General features: G+C 31.2%; 2 protein-coding genes and 1 long non-coding RNA gene across 5 annotated transcripts; 2 read left to right on the forward strand and 1 right to left on the reverse strand.

Annotated features, from left to right (window-relative positions):
- Positions 1–5,799: 5,799 nt before the first annotated feature.
- LOC134271534 (uncharacterized) lies at positions 5,800–23,854 on the reverse strand. 3 transcript variants are annotated; one of them, XM_062753738.1, is made up of 12 exons: positions 23,570–23,852; positions 18,859–18,927; positions 18,408–18,651; positions 17,971–18,087; positions 17,559–17,673; positions 17,286–17,368; positions 17,090–17,131; positions 16,932–16,988; positions 16,758–16,800; positions 16,611–16,639; positions 15,658–15,693; positions 5,800–8,668 (listed from the first exon to the last, which is right to left on the reverse strand). In XM_062753738.1, the coding sequence occupies exons 2-12, from the start codon at positions 18,925–18,927 to the stop codon at positions 6,321–6,323; spliced, it is 3,183 nt and encodes a 1,060-aa protein (XP_062609722.1). In that variant the 5' UTR covers positions 23,570–23,852; the 3' UTR covers positions 5,800–6,320. The 3 variants fall into 3 exon arrangements, with proteins under 3 accessions (XP_062609722.1, XP_062609723.1, XP_062609724.1); XM_062753739.1 differs by having other exon boundaries at positions 23,565–23,619; XM_062753740.1 differs by lacking the exon at positions 17,971–18,087 and having other exon boundaries at positions 23,570–23,854.
- On the forward strand, positions 10,426–11,483 carry LOC134271535 (uncharacterized). The gene is made up of 3 exons (XR_009993039.1): positions 10,426–10,682; positions 11,147–11,211; positions 11,415–11,483. It is a non-coding gene; the product is annotated as an uncharacterized LOC134271535 (long non-coding RNA).
- On the forward strand, positions 19,121–23,055 carry LOC134271533 (uncharacterized). The gene is made up of 4 exons (XM_062753737.1): positions 19,121–19,241; positions 19,331–19,392; positions 21,703–21,837; positions 22,350–23,055. Exons 1-4 carry the CDS (start codon positions 19,177–19,179, stop codon positions 22,886–22,888), a joined length of 801 nt encoding a protein of 266 aa, XP_062609721.1. The 5' UTR covers positions 19,121–19,176; the 3' UTR covers positions 22,889–23,055.
- Positions 23,855–27,080: the final 3,226 nt, after the last annotated feature.

Consider the following 27,080-nt stretch of genomic DNA (forward strand, 5'->3'; position numbering starts at 1 on the left):
ACTACCTGAGGACGCTTCCATATAAATATGATCAATCATGGCTTTGTTATTCTCGAGAAGAATATTTTAAAGGAATTTTCCTATATATTTCTATGTAAAAATTTGGTCGACCATTGTGGCCCCGCCCTACCCCGGGGATCATGATTTGAACAAACTTGAATCTACACTACCTGAGGATGCTTCCATATAAATATGATCAATTATGGCTTTGTTATTCTTGAGAACACTACCTGAGGATGTTTCCCCATAAGTTTCATTTTTCCTGGCACAGTGGTTCTTGAGAAGATGATTTTTAAACATACCACAAAATTTTCATTAATTCCCAATTATCTCCCCTTGAATGAGGGCGTGGCCCTTCATTTGAACAAACTTGAATCCCCTTCACCCAAGGATGCTTTGTGGCAAGTTTGGTTGAAATTGGCCCAGCGGTTCTTGAGAAGAAGTCGAAAATGTGAAAAGTTTACAAACAGACAGACAGACGGACGCCGGAAAAAATGTGATCAGAAAAGCTCACTTGAGCCTTCGGCTCAGGTGAGCTAAAAACTGAGAAAGCTGGATGTCATGAAAGTATACAAGTGGAGACGTTTCGTTGAAATGTCTGATAAAAAATAAGAAATAAAAATTTTTTATAGGCTGTAAGGTGTGAATATGTGATCTTTTATAATTATATGAATATTTATAATGATAGTTTAGTTTATCTATATATGCTACTTCTTTGAATTCCGTTATGAGTACTGCATATATTCTTTTATTTCCTTATGAGTATTGTATATGTTCAGGAAATGTTTCAAGCTATCTTTGTTGAAGCGGCAAAATGCATTTTCCTATTTGTGTTATAGACTTATTTTCTATGTATGGAACGCCATCACTGCCTTATAGCATACAACTATGCATTTATTATGTCAATTTGTCATAGCGTGATGTGAACATACCTTTACGTTATGTCAATTTTTATGAGGTAATGTAAAAATATCTTAACATCATGCCAATGCTGCATTACATGAAGTAAATACATCCTTTCATTATGTCAGTACTTCATAACTAGATGTAAAAAATTCATTATGTGAAGTGATAATGTGTTTACATTGTGTTAAAACTTTATTAGGTGAAATGAATGTTTCTTTACATCATTTAATTTCTTTAATATGTGAGGTCAAAATTGCATTACGTCAAGTAAATTGTGTTTATAATTAAACTTATTACATTATTACATGAAGTCAAAAATCCATTTCTTTTTGAGAGTGTATATTTCTATTATATCAAAACATTATTACGTGATATGGATTTATCTTTATTTTACGGCGAGAGAATCATGATGTGAGGTGAACACATCTTACCTTTATGTCAGTGCTTTATTACGTGGTGTAAAAAGTTAACATAATGTGAACATATCTTTACATTATATCAACACTTTATTACATTATGTCAAAACTCCGTACCGTGATGTGGATATATCATAACGGTATGTGATCTAAAAATATCTTTATATTGTGTTAACTCTTTATCATGTTGATTCCAAAAGTGCATTACCTACGGTGGCTGGTATATACGGTGGGTGGTATAGGACATGGTATGAGAATTTTTCTATTAATTCGTGGGAACGAAATAAAAATTCGTGGGAACGAAATAAAGATTTGTGGGAACGAAATAAAATTCGTGGCCACGAAATAAAAATTCGTTGGACCGAATTAAAATTCGTAGCCACGAAATAAAAATTCGTGGCCACGAAATAAAATTCGTGGCAACGAAATAAAATTCGTGGCCACGAAATAAAAGATAAAGAATCTAGTGTATTGACAGATCGGGTTCTAATTTAGATGTGTCCGTAGACGCGCGCGCGGATCTGCAGACAAAAAGATGAGAATGCATGTTATTTACAACAGCTAAGATTATGTCCAGTGCATTTTTTTAATGTATTTCACACAATTATTGCTAGATGTTTCAATAAATAGAATGTACTTTTAAGGCCTTTTTAGTCAAACACTCAATGTTTATTTATTTAGCAATTAGTGGCAGAGTAGGCCCTTATAATTTATAGTTGAGACAATTTGATCCGTGGCAATGAAATCTAGTGAAATGTGAAACTCATGTTCCCATTTTCTAACGGTTTTTACAGAAGCAGTGACGCTAACATCTTCCTGTGTTGAGTTAACATGGACGAGGTCATTATTGTTTACATCTGAAACAGCTGACTGGGATTCGGAATTAAAATATTTATTTAGCAAATGCATGATTGATCATGCATCAAGACGCCTTGGCCTTTCGATCCACGCTATGCATGTACTTTGCAACGCGTCTTGATACTCATTCGATAAAGCGTCTCTAAGCATAAGATCAAAAGTAAACTTCAAAAGGCAAGAATAAACCCGGAATATCCGGAAAAAGATCGATTTTTTTACTCGCAAAAAATTGCGACCACTGGTGATTTTGAACTCGCGATTTTGATTTTCAACTCGCATTTAGCGAGTATTTCCCTGGAATTTCGTTGCCTGTTATTATCGGGAACGTGACATCTTAAAAATTAGAGCAGTATTCATATATTGTCATGATTGTTTTCACATAAAACTCAACTGTTTAATACAAAGGAAAGTGTGTTCACTTCAATAAAGGTACATGTAATTGTTAAGGGAAAAATTGAGATGAACTAGTGAGATCAGTATTGATACTATTTATTCGTAAATCAGCTCTTCATGCAATTTACCCGCAAAAATCAAATTTCAATAGTAAATGATGATTCAGGCATATTATTCAATACCCATAACCCATAAATCTATTTGGCTCGGTCCAATTAAATGATAATAATAAGTCCGTTCATCTTGAATGAAATACAAGAGAAGAAGCTAAATATGACATTATATAGCAGAAAATTTATTTCGTGGCCACGAATTTTATTTCGCCACGAATACTATTCGTTCCCACGAATTTTTTATTTCGTAGAAACGAATTTTATTTCGTTCCCACGAATTTTATTTCGTAGCCACGAATTTTATTTCATTCTTACGAAATTTTATTTCGTGGCCACAAAATTTATTTCGTTCCCACGAATTTTATTTCGTTCCAACGGATTTTATTTCGTTCCCACGAATTTTTATTTCGTGGCCAGTAATTTTATTTCGTTCCCACGATTTTTAATTTCGTGGCAACGAATTTTATTTCGTTTCCACGAACTTTTATTTCGTGGCCACGAATTTTATTTCGTTTCCACGAATGTTTATTTCGTGGCCTGGAATTTTATTTCGTTTTCACGAATTTTTATTTCGTCACAACGAATTAATAAAAAAAATTCTCATATCATGTCCCATACCAGCCACCGTACAATTGTCCTACAAAGTAAAACCAATAAATTTATCAATTTTATGTATATTTTGGTCACTAAAGATGTCGGGCGGGATTTCTGCCCCCCCCCCCCCCCAACCAATCCCACAAGTGGACGTGTGTTATACGATGTGTTTACACTTTTAAAAAAAAAGGAAAGTTGAAGACTGATAAAAATCTTATGACAATGTTCTTAGTAAGATCAGAAGTTTAAGACTTTTTTCCAAAAAAATAATAATAAAATAAAAAGAAAAAGAAAAAAAAAATCGCTGCACGACTCATAATATTTGATTTATTTAATTATCAGATTAAAGTAAACGCCATTGAATTTCGACGTGACTTTAATTCACAGTCGCAGTGTTAAGGCTTTGCACGTTTCAAGATTGTCAATCATTTGTGGTTTAAAGTTTTTATTAAAGATGCCATTCCAAAATATCTGAGAATTTCTTCTACGACAATTTCTCTCCCGCCAATTTTAGTGCCTGCGGAACGCGGAAAATACGTTATGATCATATAAAGGCCGAGGATACCCGTGTTCGCATAACGTAATAGTGAATCGACATAATGTAGAAGTATGCGCACAGTATGACATGAGATTTTCACATCAGTTAATAAAAACTAAGATGGTTTTTTAGCTCACCTCAGCGAAGTTGTGGGGAGCTTATGTGATACCCTCGGCGTCGGCGTCGGTGTCGGTGTCGGCGTCGGCGTCGGCGTCCCAGGTTAAGGTTAAGTTTTTTGGAGCAGTTTTCTTTTTAATTACTTCTGTGTCCTATACTGATTAGACATGCATGGAAGATGGTTTAGTGTGTTTTATTGTACCAGACAAAGTTTCAGATGCTGCAATTTCAGCAAAGGAATTACCAGGTTAATGTTTTTGGAGCAGGTTAACATTTTTGGTGCAGTTTTTGGTGTGAGTTTCATTTCCAAGTAACTATAAGCCCTATGTTGACCAAACTTGCATGGATGATACATCTAAGGATGCATACTACCGGGCTTGCTTCGGATGCTGAATCTGACCTACATTTTCCGGTTGAGTGAACAGGTTAAAGTTTTTGGTGTAGTTTTCATTTCCATGTAACTATAAGCCCTATGTTGACCAAACTTGCATGGATGATACATCTAAGGATGCATACTACCGGGCTTGCTTCGGATGCTGAATCTGACCTACATTTTCCAGTTGAGTAAACAGGTTAAAGTGTTTGGTGCAGGTTTCATTTGCAAGTAACTTTAAGCCCTATGTTGACCAAACTTGCATGGATGATACATCTAAGGATGCACACTACCAGGCTTGCTTCGGATCTGAATCTGACCTACATTTTCCGGTTGAGTGAATAGTTAAAAGTTTTTGGTGCAGGTTTCATTTCCAAGGAACTATGAGTTCTTTAATGACCATTCTTGCATAGATGATACATGTACATCTAAGGATGCATACTTCCAGGCTTGCTTCGGATGCTGAATCTGACCTACTTTTTGTGGATGAGTGAAAATGTTAGTTTTGATGCATGTTTCATTTCCAATAAACTATGAGCCCTATAATGAGCAAACTTGCATGGATGATACATCTAAGGATGCACACTAATGGACTTGCTTCGGATGCTGAATTGGACATACATTTTTCAGATAATAGACAAGGTAAAAGTTATGGTTGCAGGTCTATTACCAAAAACTATATGGCTTATATAACATTTTATAAACCAAACTTGCACAAATGCTGCATCAAGAGATGAAAACTCTCAAATTTGCTTCAGATGCTGGATTTTCATTACATTTTCATGAAGAAGAAGTAGTTAAAATTTTTTATGTAGGTCTATTTCAAAGTATCAGATCACAATTGCTTTTTAAAATATTATTTTCATTTTTGGAATGTATACTTTCTGTTGGTTAATTGTGTGACTTTGCCTTACTTAAAGACAACATTCGTTGAGGTGAGCTCTGTAATCTCTGATTACCTATGTTTTTAACATGATTGATAATTTCATATCATCGAATGGAGGATTGGCATGACATATAAGACATATGTTCATATCACGTTATAAAATATTGACGTAGTGTATTTACTATTTTCGCATCACATAAATGTACTACCAACTTCAATATAAAGAGGGTCTATATTATGTATGAACACATCTACCTAATGTAATACAATGTTGATATTATATATATAATATATTTACATCATGTAAATTGGTGTTGAAATAATGGTATGATTTTGGTACATAAAGAACTGACATAATGTAATGGTAGGTTGACACGATTCAGTAGTAGTGTGAGTTAATATCATGAGGAATTGACATTTCATGGCCTTATAGAGAATCAACCTTTTATCAATTTACGAGCAGATCTTTATATTACGGACAGAATCCAACATATACAGTGTATATATCAGATTAACGATGATGCACCGATACAGTGAACCTGATGATGATCGAGATGCTTTGTTTAACAAAAATGTAAACACAAAAATGGAATTTCAATGGTCATTTATTAATAAATACCAAAGGCATATAATAATTGATCAAACCAAACAGAATAAAACATAAAATGTTAGATAAAGAAACACATGTAGCAAAATCATAATAAAAGTTCATGATATTATGCATTGAGGTTAAGTATGGCACAAAAATGTACAGTAAACAGAATGCAAATTTCAAATCTAGTCAAAGATGCATGGGGCAACATCCGCCCAGTGTCAAAGATATCGAATTATGCTACATTTAATAATATTATAATCAGTCTCTCTCTTACTTAGCTTACTTGCTGGAGCATTATTCTCGAGTCCAGGATTCATGAGTACCTAAGTCGCGGTTTCATGTCACACAGCGGGACACACATGGATATATCCTTTTGATAAGACCGAATCAAGCTAAACCCCACCCTTATTTTTAAGAGCAGTTTCCAAATTAAAAGCAAGCATAAATACAAAAATATATTTGAATTTCTTTATTTTGTAATGCTATCAATTGTGATTTCGAAAACACATTAAAATGTTTAAAACACTTAGGTTACATTGTTTGAACGTCACTGAACGTTTTAGTACACAAGCACTGAGCTGCCTTATTAAAGAGCATTCTTAAACCTGCAGAAAAGATTTCCGGTCCTTTAGGTACAAGTGTTTCGAAAGGGACATCACTTCTTTCAGCATTCTGTGGTAAGTCGTCGAGGACAGAGCTAATGATTTCAATAATTTCTTCTTGATCTGGACTAACTTTAATTAATTGAAATAATTTTTGATGAATCCCAGATTTGTTTTCTTTAATAACATCCCAAGCACTTTTTTCATCGCCGTCTGCCTTGTCATAAGGGGAACAATCATGTAGTAAGAGTATACATGCTCGAATCAATCTCTCCAGTTCAACAAATACGCTCCTTTTATTGAGATATTTAATCATATTGTAAATTGGAGATCTGTCTGTTGTATCTAACATCTCACTTTTACAGAGTTCTTTATCAAAACCAAGCAAAATCTGCATGCAAATTATTCTGCTGTGATTTGTTACAATGGCTGCTCTGTGCAGAACTGTTAGGCCAGAATTGCTTTCAAGATTCAAAACATCTGTAGGAATGTTGTGAGTACCAAGAAGTTTCGAAAGAATAAGAGAACATTTTTGATCATTTTTCTCTGCTGCAACACAATGATGAAACACAGAATAACCTTTCCTGTCTACCTTTGACAAATCTGATTTTTTCAACAACAGATCAATTGTTGAGCCCCTTTCTTTGTCACAATATACAGCAATCATCAATGGCGTTCTTTTGCTTCTGTCAAGAGTATCCATGGATATTCCGTCCTTTACAAGATGTTCGAGGATTGCCTTGACATCGCCATCTTGTCTGTTGGATGAAATTATTTCATGAATAAAACTCTGCCTTTCAGCAAACAATATCTTTCTAATTTCTGATGAAGTTTTGATGTTGTGGATTGTATTATTCAGGTCTCTTGGAGACTTTAAAGAAAATTCTCCTAGTAACGAAAAATATCGATTCAACAACGGCTCATTTAAGATGTGTGTATCTACAAAATTTAACAGCATGGCTGAAAATTTCAACAGTCCATATCGACCTGCCCAAAATGTCAGTCGCAAATGTTCATGCTGACAGTCAAATACTGTTAATATTTTTTTCAAAGTTGTTTCATTTTCTTGTAATCTTCTATTCATGATTTTTAAAATAAATTCATTTTTCAGAATGGTACACTTACACACGTCTTCCAAATTTCCAGCTTCCAATTCCCTTATCAATCTGTCACTGATAAAAGAGAATTGTGTTTCTGTGTAATCCGAAAATTCGTGTGTTTCATATGCAATGGCAGCCAAAGGAAAATGTTCTACAACAGTTTCAAAGTACTCGTCAAAAAGATAGGAACTTACTGAATCCAAAACAAGCGAGTGACAAAACCTATAGGTGCCCTCCTCTGTTTTCAAAAAGAAAAGTCCAAGAAGCTTTGTTGCAGAATTAGATACATTCTCATATTTCAATTTCAGTTTATTGACTATATGAGAATCTATGGCATTTTTGCATGTTTCTGGCAAGACTAGCTTTGCCACAGCTATATCGTCTGGTATATATCCGTTCCCTTCATATATTTCACGCAAATAAACGATGATGAGTGCTGTGAGTATGCCTTTGCTTTTATCGTTTTCTACATAATCTTTCAATGAATCTTTGAAAAATACCTTTGGACTTTCAAAAAATTCCTTTCCTTTCTTGCGATATTTTTCTTCTCTAGCGTAAAACTGGGCAGCCAGAGGAAATCCAACAACTGTACTTGCAGATTCAACGCTCTTTTGAACATTTTTATTAATTGATTCATACTTGATATCCAGATATCCACTAGCGTATTTCATTTGTTTCCGTAAAATTTGAAGTTTTTCCCTCTTACTTAATTCGGATTCAAGGATTAAAAAATCCCCTGAGAATATAGGAAGATTACGTAATATTGATGGAATATGAAATGCTGTAACAATTAATCGAATTCTTTGAGTTCCTCTGTGAAGCACATTCTCTGATTCTTTCATCTTTATGTAGAGCATCTCAAACGCTTTTGCCCAGTTTGGCATGTCTGGGTTATCGATATCTAAATCATCAACTAGAAAAATGACAGATGATACTTCATTACTCTTACATTGGTATAGATCGCTAAACTGTGTTACTTTCAGTACATCAATGCCGGGTAACTCATAATACTTCAATAACAAATGCGTAGCAGCAGCTGTTTTGCCACAACCAGTTGATCCCTCTATTATCACAACTCCATTTTCTCGAAAACAGTTCCGTATCTTCTTATATAAGGATGTTTCAACGTAGTACTCATCGAATTCTCTGTAACTCTTTAAGTGTTCTCTTGCTTGTGCTTAATAAAGATTCAATACAAATAATTAACTACTTTTTAAAGTTAAATAATCCTATAACTCTTTGTTCTATATAAAAATCAGATTGATTCGTTTGGATCAGAATAGAATTTTTTAAGAAGTCTAATCGACTAAATACAAAACAATTTCTTCTACATCTAACACTGGTAAATATGAAGTCTTGCGTACAATTGCTTTTGTGCCGAATCCTGCGCTAGGCTCGTGAATAATGTAAGGTATTTTAAGGTATTTTTCATACAACCTAATTTTGATAGCGATTTTGTCAAAATAGGGAATTCATACCACTTTATGGAAAAAAGTTACCATTTACTGTACGCTAAAAAGAGATATGGTATAAGTATATTTCGGTTCTACAAGTGAATAAAAATCGTTTATTTTGTTATAGCATATAACTCGACAGAACAGAAATAATGATATGAGGAAAAGATTGTGTACTGTTGTAATTATTGTTAATATCTATATCCTTTTAGTATTTTTGTACATAATGTCTTATTCTGTACTCTCTATATTCTGTGTAAAATCTTATGAGACTTTGGCTTAAAGAATAAAGAAACTGAATTGGCCTTTATTCGAATTACCTCAAATCTTTTATTCACAGATTACTTAAATTTTCAAATTAGACGCAAGATCTCTGGCCAATCAAATAAATAGATTGCTTATACGTCTTCTCGGTGGACTGTATGTTTACTTCATATTCCAATTTTCATATTTTTACTGTTTATTACCATCTAGAAATCATTGTACATGTACAATATGTAATTTTGCCTGGGCTACAAAAAACCCGTTTACCCGATAAACACGGATTAATGTCAGGTATGACCTATCGATAGAATATTTTCACCTTGTGTTTCAAAGGGTCAGTGAATTTTTGCCAATTTTTTTTTTATATAAAAAAAATATAATTGCAATCAATCATTATTCGATATCGCCACCTTTTTCCTTGCATTATTCACGACCAAAGCATCTTTAATTGAAAGATTAAAGACAACATGATGATTTCACTTGAATATATCTCTTTAGAGATATATTCTACAGTGAATCATTTTAAGACCTGTAAACACACTTAAATTTGTATTTAAATACAAGTATCACATTATAACATCAATTCTCTGTAAGGACCAAAATTGCTTGGCCACGCACTATCATGGAATTTTATTTTATCAATATAATATTAAAGAGTGTCCTATATAAAGACTATAGGTGGGTAAATTTTGGACAGTGCTTCCTTGGTTTCCATAGCAACGGCCTTGAAATATTTTGCCATGGTGAAAATGACCTAATTGTCATCACCATGCAAAATAATTCCATGCTTCCTAAACGTAGAAAAGTTGAGAACGTAACATTGGTCTCATTTTATAGCTAACTAATCAAAGTTTCTTGGCATATAAATTTTATTCAATTTAACTCAAGGGTTTTAATATAATACAGATCAATTTACACAAAGATTGTCATAAAATGAATACAAAGGTACCTATTTCTTCAAGTGCATAGAAATTTTTGCAGGCAATTTCAACTCATAAAAAAGGTTTTTTCAGTAAGATAGAACTTAGATCTAAAAGATTCAAAAAGATTTGAGGTGGGTAAATCAGTTAAATGTTGTTTTCCATTCGTCTGAAATCCTCACTTTTCCCGAAAATTGACCGAGAGTTATTTTCTTTTGCTGACTCTTTTGCACTGAAAACAAAAAATGGTTGACTCTCCTATATTGTCAAAAGAAGTTTATAACAACATGTGGCTAAACAGACACCAGGAAAATAAACAATGAGAAAATGATGTTTAAGTTGTGAGTGACAAAGTAAGTCATCAATCAATTAATGAAAATGAAAGAGACAGGTCTTGTGAAATATTGGAACAACATTTATGAAGTCTGACTAGAGGGATTCCATCTATTCTAAAAACCCATACGTACATTATGATGCAAATGGAAGAAAACATTAAAAAGCAGTGGATACGGCCACCGGGAAATCAGTAGGAATGGATCTACCCTAGGCACAGGTAAAAAAAAAAGGAGAAATTTGTGTTTACTTTAGAAAGCAAATTAATTAACTTACTCTTGAAAATCATATAACTATTGATTAGGAGGAGAATGTAATAGAAGATGTAACTTAGGTTTGTGTGTATGAAATGAAGAAGATGTAACTTAGGTTTGTGTGTATGAAATGAAAAATTAATATGTGTTTTCGGGTACAGACTACATTGTTGTGTGTGTGTTTTTTTGTTTTTTTTTGGGGGGGGGGACTAAAGAGCAGTATTGAAAGTGTGTATAAATTAGAGACAGATGTAAACACATATTAGGCATTATTCAGTTTGACAGTGAAAAAAAAACATGATTTTTAATTTTCTGAAGCTATATATACACACTTTAATAAAATATAAAATGATATGCCCTTGTTTGTGTATATATGTATTCATGCAAATTTCTTTCATTTTGATAATTAATAATTTTAAATATTTTTTAGATGTACCAATACAGTTTGAACTATGTAAAAAAAAGATGAAAAGATTCATTTTCAGTAAAAAGCAGGTGAGATTTTTTTTCAATATTACAATTATCAGGATAAGGAAAACATGCTTCATTATTTAATGCTAATTAACCACCACAGCAACATTAAATCTTTTATTAATGTCATGATTTTTTTTTTTATAAAGTCTGGGGATACAGTAATTAAGTAGAGAATAATAATAATTTATTGGTTTTAGAATCTACTATGTATTGTTACATTTTAGAACTGTGACACAGGAGCATTGACACTTATGAAATGTTACAAATTATTTCAAATGACACCAATGAAAAATATAGGAAAATTCTTTAAAAATGAGCAATTCTGTCAAAGTACACTGCAATTGATTTCAGATATTTCTAAAACACTAAAAAATAGCAAATCCATGTATGTCTTAATAAACTTTTTTTTCAAAGAGGTTTTTAATACTTTTTAAGTAACAAAGGATGAATTTTTTTGTTCTATTTATTAAAAGAAATCAATATTGGTTTACCTACATGATTGTATTGTTACATTTTAGAATTGACACAAGCTGTGAAAGGTTACAAAATTTAAAATATATTGAGGTACATGTACCTTAAATTAATTCAATTTTCTAGTCAACACATGATGTATGTTTTAATAAAAATTTTATCAAAGAGGTTTTAGAATTTTTTTTTTGTTCTATATACAAAAGAAATATTCATAATATTAGAATATGTATAAAACAGGAAAGTTTTTTATTCAAATTCATATTGAATATGAATATGCAATGTATATATGGATAATGTATATATAAAATGTATGAATATCCCTAACATACATAATGCTTATATGTATGATTTATGCAAGAAAGTTGCATATAAGGCCTATAAATAACTATAAATAGAAATACTAGTATCCAGTATACAGCAATGAACTATATATAGTTGCAACTTATTAGGAAATAATCTTTGTTTTTATGTTTTTATTATCTTTTTTTTAACACAAAGGTTATATACCAGAAACAGGAGGCAGTTACAAAATTAAAAAAAAGACAGAAAACTTGCAAGTGATCCTGCATGAGAACTGAACTCCAGACAGTATCGTTACCAAACAGTATTCTTTTGGAGGGAATTCTGTTTAAAGAAATTGGAGGTCAGAAGTTTTGAAGTTTGTGATGGTAAATTCACTAAATTTTTTAGGTTGCTTTTATCTTCCATTGGTTATACTTAAAATATTTTTGAGGTATTTTTTCAAGGTGTAAATACTAACAATTGGTTTAGAATTAAATACATGATAGTGAAAAAAATATCAATTTTGTTTTCACATGAAAAAAATGTTGTAGATAAATAATGAATTTAAATTAGGGTATAGATGTATGTTATTTTTTATTTCAGGGAAAAAGTCAAAGATGATTATTTCAAGTGTCACTTTCTTCACTGGACAGCACTAACACCACATACAGCAAAACTCGTTTAGTACAAACATGGATATTGTGAATTTACGGATAAAGCGAAGTCATCTTGGATCCCCAACTATATAAATTTAACACATTCCTTATACAGATATAACAAATAACGGATATAGCAAAGCAATTTCGAAGGTCCCCATGCCTTTGTTATAACTAAGTTTAATTACTGTAACAGTAAACGTCTGATGTAAAAAAAAAAAAAAAAAAGGTAACTTTAAGTCTAGCTGTTTGAACTAAATTGTTATGTAACAGATTTTTTTTTCCGTATTTTGACATATAAATACACATTTTAGATAATGTTCAGAATGAAGATTTTCTTGATTAATAATTTGAAAAAAGACTGTATTAATATAAAAGTTTTTATATATACATGTACTGTAGATCACATAATTTTTGCAATTATTTTACCTTATTTTCACAACATTGTCATTGACTCTTTTTTTAAATCGACACATTTGTCAAAAATTGGTGTCAATACTCTTTTTAATCTCAAAAAATACTATTTTATGTGAGAATTAATTTTCTGAGAGCACAAAGTCTTGTTTAATAGTGGGAAAATAATGTTCTCGTGAATAAAACTGATAAACAGAATACAAATGAGTATGTATATGTTTACAGATTGTTAGTGATATATTAATGATTTTTTCAATGTGTTGTTAGTTTTATAGTCAATTTAAATTCAGCACCTTTTCTCCATTTTGTATCTAGTATTTGAAAATATTGATTACTGGGCAAAGTTCCTGTGAAAAGTTTTCAGTATGTTGTTGGTGTTGCAAGGTCTTAAAGATGCATACTAGTATGTGCCAGTCTAGAATTTTCTTGTTTTTCCTCAAGATAATAGCATTAATCCAATCTTAGAATCTTATTTGCTTGGTTTTACTGTGTAACTGTGGAAACCCTAAAAGTTATTTACAGAATGATTTTGCTAACACTTATGTCTTTGAGATCAAACATTTTATTGTTTTTCTTAAGTTGTTATTAAATTTTGGTCAAGTGACGCCTAGAATTAGTGAATACTTTGCATTTTTCAGTATTTAAATTGGCTTTCAAATATACATGTACCCATATTTACCACTGACTTACATGTACAAATAATTTTCTAAACATTTTCTGTGTAGCATAAAATTAAAACAAGGTGTGTAGTTTTTGTGACAATAATTTGTTGGTTTTTCTTAGATTTTATTAAATGTTCAATTGAGATTTCAAGTAGCCAAAAGTCTCAATTTTTCAAAAATGTCTGGCTGTTTCCATAGCAACCAAGATACCTTGCAACCAAATTTTATTTGATATTTTTATTTCTGGTATCAAGTACATGTAGCACTAATGGAGAAAGTTTCATCAGAATCAGTGCATGACAAAGAAGTTTAATTATTTATAGAAAATGGGTATCAAAGAGCTAATTTTTGCTAGATTTTGAGTTATTTGCCCTTTGTAAGGGATCATTGAGAAACAATAATAAAACAATTAATTTTGATTTATTTTAATTAATAGCTTTAAAAAAAAATTGAAAACATTTATTATTCATTTGATTTCTCATATTTTAAAGAAAAAACTGTTTGGAAAAGAAATTTTATTAAACAACTAGTGTCTGGTAAAATTTTGAAAAAGAAATAAATTATTTGGCAAAATGCCAATTTTCGAGGTTAAAAATACCGAAAACGAATAAAATACCCACTCTACTTTTTAGAAAAGTTGAATAAATATATTACAGTGTTTTTAAAATTTCAGTTGATTTTTTCTCATATTGCCTGCATTCCTTGAGAGACCTCTTGAAAAATAAGGTAAAAATGGCCATTTTCGAAATGTTAGAATTTGGTCATCTTTGAGCCACCAATTGAAGAATTTGTAGTGACATGTAGAAATTTTTTTATTTGTGTAATATATTGCTCCATATGTTCTGTTCATATAATGTATTATTTATCTTATAAAAATAAAGATGATTATACCATATATTAATTATATAGCATTTTTATGTGTGAAATGGGCATAAATGGGGTCAAAATCTATTTTTGTCCGTTACCATGGCAACCAAGGTGGTAACCTTAATTTTGAATGTTGATTATGTCATACTGTATGGGCATTAATCACCTGAAAAAGTTTCATTGAAATCGCCCATGGTGTGTGCCACAGCCCTACAGTAAAGTTTTGGTCCTTACAGAGAATTGATGATAATATACAGCTGTAATCGAAAAGAGGAAAAGAAGTAAATAGCACTTCTCTATTTACACGGTAATATGATATCTGATTATTCCTCTGATGTTTTCGAGGCCCGTGTTTGTTCTACTCCTATTTTGTATTGTTTTACCGATTTTAAATCTTGAATACTGTTTGTTATCTCCATATCTTTCATTTTATAAGATTGTTCACAAACTATATATATATACGTCATTAATTTGGTACATTTGTTAGTTTAATGCAGAAAGCCTCAAAATGACTCATTTGTGCGTGTATTTTCCTTTAGAGAACACTGCCTGTGACCGTCGCCCACTTCAATTTTTGGATAAATATTTTACTGATTTGAAAAATCATGTATCTTAAAATCTTGTGGGCGACGCTGGTAGAATATGTTTTCTGAAAGAAAATTCCACTGAAAATTGGCGTCTTCTGCAATTTTTTAAGAAAATTCGGAAAATGCACAAATTAATGACGTCTCAATAAGCATTAGGAGGTCATAAATTATAAGAAAAACGCATAGAATTCCTATGAATCTGAAAAAAAATGAATTTTGATTTCTTACATCACTTTCATATTTTAGAAAAATACAGGGCTTAATCTGTATTAAAAGTGTACCTTGTCCTTAGATTTTTTTTATCAGAGGAACAGGTTATATATATATAATTGGATGCTTTTAAAATTAGTACTTGAATCTGCTATAAATATGGCACCATCCGATTGGTTAGGATAAAAAGTCGATGATAATTCTATTAAGAAATAGAACACTCTTTTCAAATTAATATTCATAAGGGTCGAAGAATCTTGTAAAATACTAGTATCATGATACAATTTAACTGTGTGTTTTGGTCTTAAAACTGCATACCTTTGATTTCTTCTAGCCTTGTGTTGTCAAGAAGCTCTGTATAGAAATTATATACATGTAGTTTAAAGTAAACAAAAAGTATGACGTAAAATATATATCCAATTAACAAACAATGGGATCTAAGGGGTGTTAAGAAAGATCGTTCCATGATGAAATATTTTCAAAAATTTTACAAGGTTGTTCGAAAAGTTCGTGTTTCTCCATAGCTTATCCAGCATCAGACAAGCTGGTGAGCGTAGGTATAAGAACGATAGATCAGTTTTCAAAAGAATAGGTTTATCATTTTAAAATTTTTCACAGGTTTGATAATTTGTACATAGTATATTAAAGGATGTTTTTACCTATGTGCTTAATATATGTCACAAATGTGCGCCATATTTTTATTTTACTTCAGACATCGTCTGTTTTAATACCTGCCCTCCCCTTATTGATATAACAAAAGACAGCTAAAACCTTATCAACAACAAGAAAGGACTCTGTAAACATGAAATATCACAAATTGTAAATAGCTCCTCATCGTATTACTTTTCAAAAATAAAAGAAAAATGTGGAACGAACTTTCTTAACACCCTTTAGAAAACATTTTAAAGTATGGTCGATAACACTGGCGTAAACAAGTATGGGAAATCCTGTTTCAACACGTTTCTAAACTTATGCATTAATGTTTTGTCTTTTTTATTTCTCTGGGCCAAATAAAAAGAATGTATAACATTTTCCAGTCTGTATTGTTTTAAATGGAAAATTCAATCTTCATATTCTAAGGGTATTTTAGGCGACGAGGAACGGGCGATAATTATTCTATATACAGCATAATGCGATATATATATTTTTTATAATAAATTTGAGTGATTAATATACGTTTACAGAATGCATATCTTTCGAGTCGTAATTGAGACAGAGGGGGGTATAACCTGGGATTATAAAAATAAAAATAATAACATAAACCTTCTCACCTATATCTTCAATTCTTTTAATCAAAGGTCTGTCAAAATAATGCATATTAATTTCAAATACTACATAAAATTGAAAATGATAATTACTGTTTCACACAAATGCTTTTCTTGTTTAATTTATTCTTATTTTTATTATCAATAACTCACATATCCTCTGCTCCGTCTTGATGGGCATTCTTGATTTGAACATCTGTGAAAACAATTGACACATTATAAATTGGGTTTTTTATTACTTAAATTTATTATCAAATGATCATGATTGAAGTAGCTGTAAAAGTTTAAAAGTTCAGCTTAAATTACTGTATTTAATTGGGTTCATACCTTGATTTTTATAATCATTTATATCATCTTCTATGAATGTATTCTTCTCACTTTCTTCTAAAACAGTAAATCAAACACAGCATTTTAATTTAATTTGAAGGAAATGAAAATGAAATGGAAATTATCATTGCTTTAGATAGAGGAAAAATATATAATACCCTCTGAGTCTTCACCAAATTTTCTCTTCCCTTTCTTTGGTTCTGGAATATATATCGATACGAAATGACCATGTTAATAATATTTTGTATATGCATAGGTATATGTAATAAGTCAAACACTTAGAGTAAGCTCGCCAAAAACAATGCAAAACGCTAACATTTTAGAATCCTTTGTTTATTTTTAAGTATTACTCACTTTTTATCCAGCAACCTAGCACAATGACGATGACAAGAATGATAACAACACAAACCACAAGGACAACACCGATAATTACTACTCTGTAAAGAATTGTAAATATATACATATAATAATCATCATCAATTTTGATAAATTTTCAAAAATGTAAAATAACAATTTCCACCAGACCCATACAGAAAATATGTATTATTTATGCTTTTAATACTTTGTTGAAATATTGAGAACTCTTTTTTTCCAATTATGTGTTAGATGTCGAAAATAAAAACTGACTGCTCTTGGAAAGGTTCAGTTTTCGTCGTCCTTGGATTAATGACCGTTGCTGCTGAAGTACTTGCGGTGACTTGTGTGGTTGTTCTGAATTTAACAATGTCGTAACAACCTTGATCTACAGACAAAACACAGGAAATGCAATAACCAAAACAGAATCTATGTGGCAAAAATATACAAGCAACTGTCCTATGTACTTTTATTACATCATTAAAATTTCATACCGAGTGGATTGACAGCTAAAACTACGACTTTCTTCTAAGATGGTAAGAGAATTTCAATAATTTTCAACTATTGTTATATGAATTTATTTTGTAGCAGAAAATATTATTATTTACATTAGCATTAAATAAAACTTTGAATACAATTAAGAGAAAATTTTAATTTTGTACATTGCAATATTATTTCAACTTACATTTAAAAGCATCAGTTGAAATATACCTTGGTGGACAGGGTGGCTTAAAGATACTACAATTTGCCTTATAATTTTCTGTAATTCTGGCGAGTTCAGTGTCGAAATCAACACAAAAAGCTGTAAATGTAAACCTCAATATGAATTTTGTCATTATTTCAATACTTTATTTTTCATTACAATGTATGTGTTTAATTGAATTCTCACTTTTCTTTTATAGATAGTTAATTTTACTGGTATATCTTGATATATGTGTTGATTCGGATATGATAAGTAGATAACTGTTCTTATACTATGATTTTATGATTTATATCTTATAAAATTATAATGTAAAATAAAGAATGGTTATAATTCCCGTTCTTAGGGTCTTGCTTTAGCAATGATTTCTAACATGTTAAATATACTGCTGCGTTACTATGCTCTGCTTCAGCGAAATTTACATTGCATGTATCGCGTTGGTGCGCAGACTTCTAGTGTTGCATTTCTCCAATGGTTGATAACACAATGATAGACAAAATCGGAGGGGTTGTTAACACATCCTTCTGAGACAGCAAAGTTTGCGAGACTTTCACAGTTCTTTGCTTTTGCAGCTTTTTTCCAAGTCTCTTCATCTGTTGGGCAAACACTCACATATTGAACTGTTGGTGTTGAAATTGTGCAGTTCTTTGTTCGAACATACTTTGTCTACAATTATGATAATAAAACCTTAAAACGTATTGGCATGCTTGAACGATGATTAATTATCGCTTATAAATTACATCACAATATTAAATCGTATACATGTAATGTTCGTCTAATTTTATATTCTCTTAAAATACAGGTTTTGAATTATACAAAAAATGAATTCGAAATAAAACATCAATGTAATTAAACATAATTATGCATACATACCATGTCTACAAAGAGAATGATGAATATTAGAACCCTCTTCATTATTCCCAGAATTCTACATTTCCACATCTGAAAAGAACAAATAAAAAAATTGTAATCGATGTAGAAAGATGCTACTGTTGGTGGAGAATGAGAGAATCTTTCAAATTTACATCAGGTACATGTATGGCTTAAAATGAAAAATTATGTCAATGGTGTGATACCAATATAGTCATTCGATGCTACAAGTTTGGGATATCCCGGATGCGTGACGTGTACACTTCGATTTTATTAGTATAGCATTATATCATTTGAAAAAGTGGGCTTTTATTGATCAACATGGAATTGTTTCTTGTTTTTAATATTGTTTTTTATATACAATCAGTAACATGTGCCTGTCCAAGGTCTGTCAAATATATAAATTTGATAACAGTAATACTTTTCAAAGGAACTATATGAATTAATTCACATACACTTTTTTTCATTGGTACAGATCCAAAGGAAAAGAGTGCTGTTTTGGTCATTATTGGGATAAAACATACAGGATATGTAAGGGTGAGTAATGCTCTCTCTCTCTCTCTCTCTCTCTCTCTCTCTCTCTGTGTATGCAACTTCTTGTTTATAATAATAATTGTCTCTCGCTTTCGCTAAAGCGAAGGGGACATTAAATCTAATTCGTCTGTCCTTCTGTTACAAAAACTATAATCCAACCTTGGACATATCTTTTGAATGACAACGACACGACTGTAATATAGCATTTGTGCATTTTTTGTGACAAGACCTTTCTAGATACACTGTGAATTTTGACAAAGTGACCCTTATCTTGAAGTTTGAACTACTTTTCAAAAATTCAAAAATTATTTTGAATTGACCATAACTTTTGTATTACTTGTGATTTTTGACCTCGTTCCCTTGTAGTCTGGCCCGCTTTAAAAAATAATCTTGGTCATAACTTTGGATCAATAAAGATAGGGCTTTAACATTTCACATAATACCATAAATATTTGAATTTGCTTGTATTAGGTATTCATTTTCATCTAATATATATATATGTTCCTTATTAGCTCATTGATAAATTTTATAGATTTTATTATTTCATTTTGTCAAGAAATTGTGCAATTAAAAACATTTCGAAAAAATGGTAATATTCCATGCAATTTGTATGAATGTCTATTTCCCGACAATTTTAATCTCTCTGATTTATATCCGTCCGCCTTTGAGGAACTAGATCTATGCATTTGGAAGCTCTTTAGTAAAACAGTAATTTTGATATTACAGTAATTTCATTTGTTAATTTCCTTACCAACTAACCATCTAAACCCTTTCCTTTCTCTTTCCAGTAAATGTTCAACCAAGCCTCTTTCGTTACTTCTCACTAAGAAATTGACAGTAGTGAAGGAAAAACTTCAAGAGTACTGTGCAACTATATATTCAAGAAGTGGTGTAAATCAGATGTGGATACTTAAAAATTCTAAAGAACTTTTGGACAATTTGAAATCACAAGACTTTACAAAAATCAACAGCTTAAAAACTTACGACTTTTCAACTTTATACACAACAATTCCCCACGGCAAATTAAAATCCAGGCTTTTTGATATCATAGACAGCTGCTTCTTCAATAAAGATGGGACTCGTAAATTTACTTACCTCGTCATTGGTCATTTGCAAAATTATTTTGTTAAAACAGATTCTGATTGCACACATAAGTACTCTGAAGTTGACATCAAGAAGATGCTTGAGTTTCTGATTGACAATATCTATGTGTTGTTTTTGGAGACCAGGTATTCCAACAATCTATTGGAATTCCCATGGGTACAAATTGCGCTCCGTTATCAGCAGACTTATTTTTATATTCATATGAAGCTGAATTTATGCAAAATCTTATGCGTGAAAAGAAGAAAACACTTGCTGTGGCCTTCAACTCAACATTTAGATATATCGACGACGTATTGTCAATTAAGAATGATAATTTCCATTCCTACGTTGATACGATATATCCTGGTGAGCTTGAGATAAAAGATACCACAGAGTCCGACACTTCTGCTTCATACTTGGATATTTTACTTGAAAAAGACACACTAATGGTAATCTAACAACCAAGCTATATGATAAACGTGATGACTTTAACTTTTCTATCGTCAACTTCCCTTACTTATGCAGCAATATACCTTCATCACCTGCATACGGAGTATATATATCTCAGTTGATTTGAAACGCAAGAGCATGCTCTAGGTATGAACAATTTCTTAAACGAGGTAAATTATTGACAAGCAAGTTGATGAAACAAGAATATCAACAGTCTCGTTTAAAGTCATCATTTCGTAAGTTCTATGGTCGATACAATGACCTTGTCAGCAAATACAATTTATCATTGAGTCAAATGTTGACTGACGTTTTTCATACCAATTGTTAGTCCATTATTTATACACTGAATTGACGACGGATTAATTCCGTTATTTCCTGATCATGACAACGAGCACACGGCAGGTGTGACCGGTCGGCAGGGGATGCTCACTGCTCCATGGCACCTGATCCCACCTCTGATGTTTCGGAGGTCCGTGTTTGCTCTGCTCTTATTTTGTATATTGTTTAATGGACTTTGCGATTGAATACTGTTCGTTATCTCCATATCCTACCGTTATGGCAGACTGGTGTAATGTTTTGGAGACGTATCCACATGCATGTTACTGACTGGTTTTATAGAAAAATTTACTCAGGCTTAATGCAGACTAGTTCTTGGGAGATAAAGAGGGGATAACACTGGCTAAAAAAAATAAAATACATGTGCATGTATATATTAGGCATGTAGAAGATAATCTATGCATCTGTATTATATATAGTTGAAGAAAATTAATTGATTCACAGAATGTGAGAGTGGCTATTTTGGAGAAGATTGTTCACAAATCTGCTCTTATCCAAACTATGGTACCGAATGTCAATATCTTTGTAACTGCAGTCCTAAATTTTGTAGCCCATTCACAGGATGTGTTTTACCGACAGGTCAGTTAATCTTTTCATTATTTTCCCCTCATTTAGAATTTTTAAATATCTCGTATCCCGTATCCGGTAAGGGACCAGTATTACCAATGCAATACTATCATAATTCTTGTTACTTTCAAATGGCTTGGTTTCATTAACACGGTAAATGAAACTGTTTTACAATGTGGCTGAGTTGAAACGATAATGTATATTAATGATCAAATCTACTGTAGATCACTTAGTTTTCGCGAGATATTCATTGACTCTTTATAAGCGAGACAAAATTTTCACGAATTGTGGTCATTCCTTTTCATAATCTTAAGGAATACTATTAAACGCGAGAATGAAATTTTCGCGACCATATTCTCTCGCGTAATAACGCGAAAATAAAGTTCTCGCGAATAAATAGTGATTTACAGTATATAATTGGTGAAAAAAATTATGGCATTCTTTCATCAAATAACATTTTAATTTTGCCCATTAAATTTTCATATGTATATACTTGTAACATATGATACTGTGTCCATTTACAGAGACTTACATTTATGACCATCCCTCCACTTCACCAAGATTGTCAAGTCATACACAGGAGGAGATATCAACAAAAGCCAATACAGCTGACGAAAACATGGATTTTTCTGTTTTTTATTTGACTCTGATTACAGTACTGGGATTAATTGGTGTTTTCGTTTTAATACTTACAGTCTATGTTACAATACAAATAAGAAACAAATGTAGCAGAAACAAAATGAAAAGAAATATTTCCAAACAGAGTAACAAAAGTAGAAATTCCGAATCAGAGTCATACGAATCATTACAAAGCATTAACATGATTCCACTAAATCAAGTATCAGACGAAATGGAAACTTATAAACAACCTGGTAACTCAAATCATTTAAGTAACGAACAAAGCGATACTGAAAAGGAGAAACAAGACGTCAATGCATGCTACCTTGCACCTCAAATATCTCCGAACATTGCAATGGAAGACAATGATCAGCAAATTACGAAGCCTGCTGAAGAAACAGAGAGCACAAGTAAACATGAATTGTACCTTACTGTCATAGGATAGTGGACAAACGTAAATTGTAAGGGGAGGTCCGGTCCAGTTCCTCAAATGGAAGGTTTTAAAGTTTTTATACACTACATTTTAGAGTTGCAAATTGCCTTTTTTCAAGATTCATTTACAACAACATTGTAACGAGTTAGGAATAAGAAAAGAATGGTATTTAAATAAACAAAAACAAAGATCTTCTCTGAATGAAAAATTGCTTATAACGTAAATTATAGCAATGTTTTCGTTATCCATCATAAAATATGCATTTCTTTTTAAAAATGACTAATAATAACATTCCAATCAACAATCCAACACTGATATTTGATCTCACCCTAGTCTGAACGCCCGTTTCTTACAGTGGAGTTTTTTTTAAGTCTGTTATTTCTTCTTTTTCTATGCTCACTAAGATGAAAGTATTATTTTGTGGGAGAGGGAGTGGTCTTTTTCTATTTAGACTGAGCTCTTTATAGGCTCATGCTGGATTAAATTTACCAAGATTTACAAAAGATATACTACTTTCGTTTTTGTCCTGTATGATTTTCATGCAGGGATGAACGAGATACATGTACGACTAAGAAATAAAAATACATGTGTGTAGGCAGTGAAAAAATGTCCAAAGTAAGAAAAAATATCACAATATATATAACTTTAAATAAAAATCTAGCTTTTTTTGTAAATTTGATAAAAATACCTTACAGGAAGTAGTTAGTTGACGTCTATTCAGTCATATTTTGACTGGATCACTGCATATCCTTGTGGCCTACATCGGCATTTAAATTCATAATTGTAAACGTTATTTTGCTTGCGCATAGATAATCTAAATATGTCTGCATTTTAAATAGACATGGTTGCTACCAAGATATATATATATACACCTGTTTTTAATATTTTCAAGAAATCTAAGGCACTTTTGTAGATCAAATTATGAGAATGAAACAATTGGGCTATAAAACAATAAAACATTTAAAACTCCACCTTGCTAAACGTATTTGTCAAATTACAGAAAAAAAAGAGTGAACATAAACATTAAAAGCGATCTTAAAGGTAGCAAACGTTGTTTATCTGTTTTATCATTATACAACTTTGAACAAATTCTATATAAGCATTTTGCCATACATGAAAATATTTAAATAAACTAAAATAACAATTGTGTTACTCTAAAAGAAAAAGGCAATGTTTTGTTACCATTAAACATATTTCCCCAGATCATAACGTCAAAAGTTTCTAAAAATACTTTCTCTAAACATTTCACATAAAATATTTTAATGTATGTACACAGAGTCTGGATCGTCATTCATATATCTCTCAGTTGACTCGACCATGCAAGAACATGCTCTACGTATGAACACTTTCTTAAACAAGGTAAGTTTTTGACAAACAAGTTGATGAAAGACAAATATCAGTAGTCAGGTTTAAAGTCTTTATTTTGTAAGTTCTAGTGCCGATACAATGACCTTGTGAGCAAATATTGTTTATCATTGAGTCAAATGCTGACTGACATTTTTAATACTAATCGTGCCATTATTGGCAAACTGAATTGACGACGAATCTGCTGTTTCTCGATCATGACAAGGCGCACACAGCGGGTGTGACTGGTCGGCAGGGGATGCTCAGTCCTTCATGGCATCTGATTCCACCTTTGATGTTTAGGAAATCCGTGTTGCTCTACTCCTATTTTGTATTGTTTGATGGACTTTTGAGCTTGAATACTGTTCGTGATCTCCATCTATTTCATGTACCCATCCATTTAAAAAGTGTCCACACGACTTTTGATTATTTGGATAACAACAATTCCATTAGCATGCATGAGTTCATAAATTTCTATTTTGATTTTTGTTCTGCCTATCTGTTTTCACTAAATAAGCAGCCCGTAGCCATCCCCTTTTCATGACTTAGGCTTCATTATAAATATTGACCTGCTTTGTGAATCATTTTCAGGTTCAATTTTTTTATTTGATGTAAGTGAATAGTTTCAAACATCTTTTTGGTTTTTATGATTACTTAATTATTATATGAAATGAGATTATCTTAACATTTATTATCAACGTTAAAGAGAAAAGCTCAATGATATGAAATACAGACCAAAGAGCTTAATAAACGGAAAGCAATTAAATTGTTTCCGACACGAAAATAAAATTAATTGATAATTTTCATAAAGCAGTGATTTCCTGTGGATTTTTTTGTGTGAATAATTGAAATGCATAAGGTAAACGATTTTTTTTTCAATAATTGAAGACAATATTTCCCGGTTATTATAAGCATTTGATACTCCCATAAATTATGCTGCTTTGATGATTTAAAAATTAATAAATATCATTGATTTCTATCGAGGGACAAATCCTGATATCATGGAATGTACGTAAGGCTTTTCTAAGTAAAAAATGTATTCTCTAAGGAAATATGAAAAATACTTTTGTATCAAAAATCCACTTATACTTCATTAACTTGGTGAGAACAAGATATCTAGTAGCCAAAACCTAAATGATACAATACAGTGATTTTATAGTAATTTAATTAAAAAATACCGAAAAAGCGGCCTCTATGCAGATTTTTTCAAGTGAGTCTAGACTGTGAATTTTTAAAATATTCTTTGGTGATGGCTAAGATCAGTCAGAGCTTTTTATTTCCAGCGGTGATCAGATTGATCCAAACAAGAACATTCAAGCAGAAAACTTCCATTTATAAATTGTATACATTATTGAACCTTTTATCCACCCGCCCCTCTTTTTTCTGTTGCAATAACTATTTTGTTGCATTTGTGGGTAAATACTACTAGTAGTTTGTGTCAACAAAAGCATGCGGGCTGTAAAAATGTATTTTTCTTCTTTTTTTTTATCTTGTCAAACAAACAAAAAATAGGATGCTCAGATATTATGCATTCACGTATTCTGCAAAACAGAGATGCGAAAAACTCAAAAATCGCAAATATTTTCATTTATTTTTCTGCATTATTATTTTTTATGATTTGAGTGATTTTTTTAGGAAAGTTTTAGATTTATACATAGTTTTAAATTATGCAAATAAAATATATATCATTTTTAATCATTTAATGTATTTTAAAGTTGAAATTCGTATATAGAACATTAAGAATTCAAACAAGTTTTAAATATGCATCAACAATCAAGATGAAAAATGATTAAGTGGAATATGCTGTTATATTCAATATCTTATTTGTACTGAAAATAGTTTCCAACATAATATGTATCATTGCTTTTTATTCAATGTAATAAACAGAATGAATTGCATTTTGGACTGCTAGATATGATGTTTTCCTTTTAAATATGATTAGATTTTTATGGTATTATAGTATGTCAATGTGAGTTCCATTTACTAAAAATGTCCATTAGTGACCAATATTAACATTTTCATGTTAATCATCACAGCTTTTGTTTAAATAATGTCAAACTAATTTTCATGTCATAAATATGTCATAAAAATCATGAAGATGCTATTTTTAAAGCAAGTTTAAGGACTAAAAATATTTCAAGACCCGTATTTATGATTTGTATTTTTTTTCTAAATATAAAATGAGCTTTAATCTTTACGATAAGTACAGGACCAAAATGTATATGAAGTGTTTCCTTATTGTTTGGTAGGTTCAAACACCTGACAAGAGTTCATATTTGATGATATTTTTCTCTGTATGTGGATATATCATTTTCCACTTCTCTTAATCTAGAATCGTATCAAGCACCAGTTCAAAATCGTGCAAGAAATGTATGTATTAATAGCACACATAACTCTAAAGAAATGCTTATCATAGATATGTAATCGAAGAAATCAAACATAAAATCTAAAGTAAAAAACGATTTAGACAAGTCTTTAATACATATGAATATATTGTAAACTATAACATTTTTATATATTTTCATGCAATACTCATGGTATGTTAGAATGTAATCTATACAATTTCTTCTAAACTGTTAATTTTTAACAAAAACAAAATTATTAACAAAAGGCCACCATGATTAAGGTTTTCCAAAGGTCAAAGTGTCCAAAAAGGTATTTTTATAATAGCTCCAAAACTGTGTGAGGTAAAAAGTCAGAACTTTTACAGTTTATAGCTATATCATTGATTAACAGATAGAAAAGATTCCCCTACCATTCATTTGAATAAATTGCAAAGTGTTCAATGTTCTGCTATTGGAGACCAGAAAAACATGTCAGATGAGAAAGTAAAATAGGTGGTGCACAATGAGACTATGTA

Source organism: Saccostrea cucullata, unplaced genomic scaffold (genome assembly GCF_032062105.1).
Source record: "Saccostrea cucullata isolate Sc308-1 unplaced genomic scaffold, CSIRO_AGI_Scuc_v1 ctg8600, whole genome shotgun sequence".
NCBI lineage: Eukaryota > Metazoa > Mollusca > Bivalvia > Ostreida > Ostreidae > Saccostrea > Saccostrea cuccullata.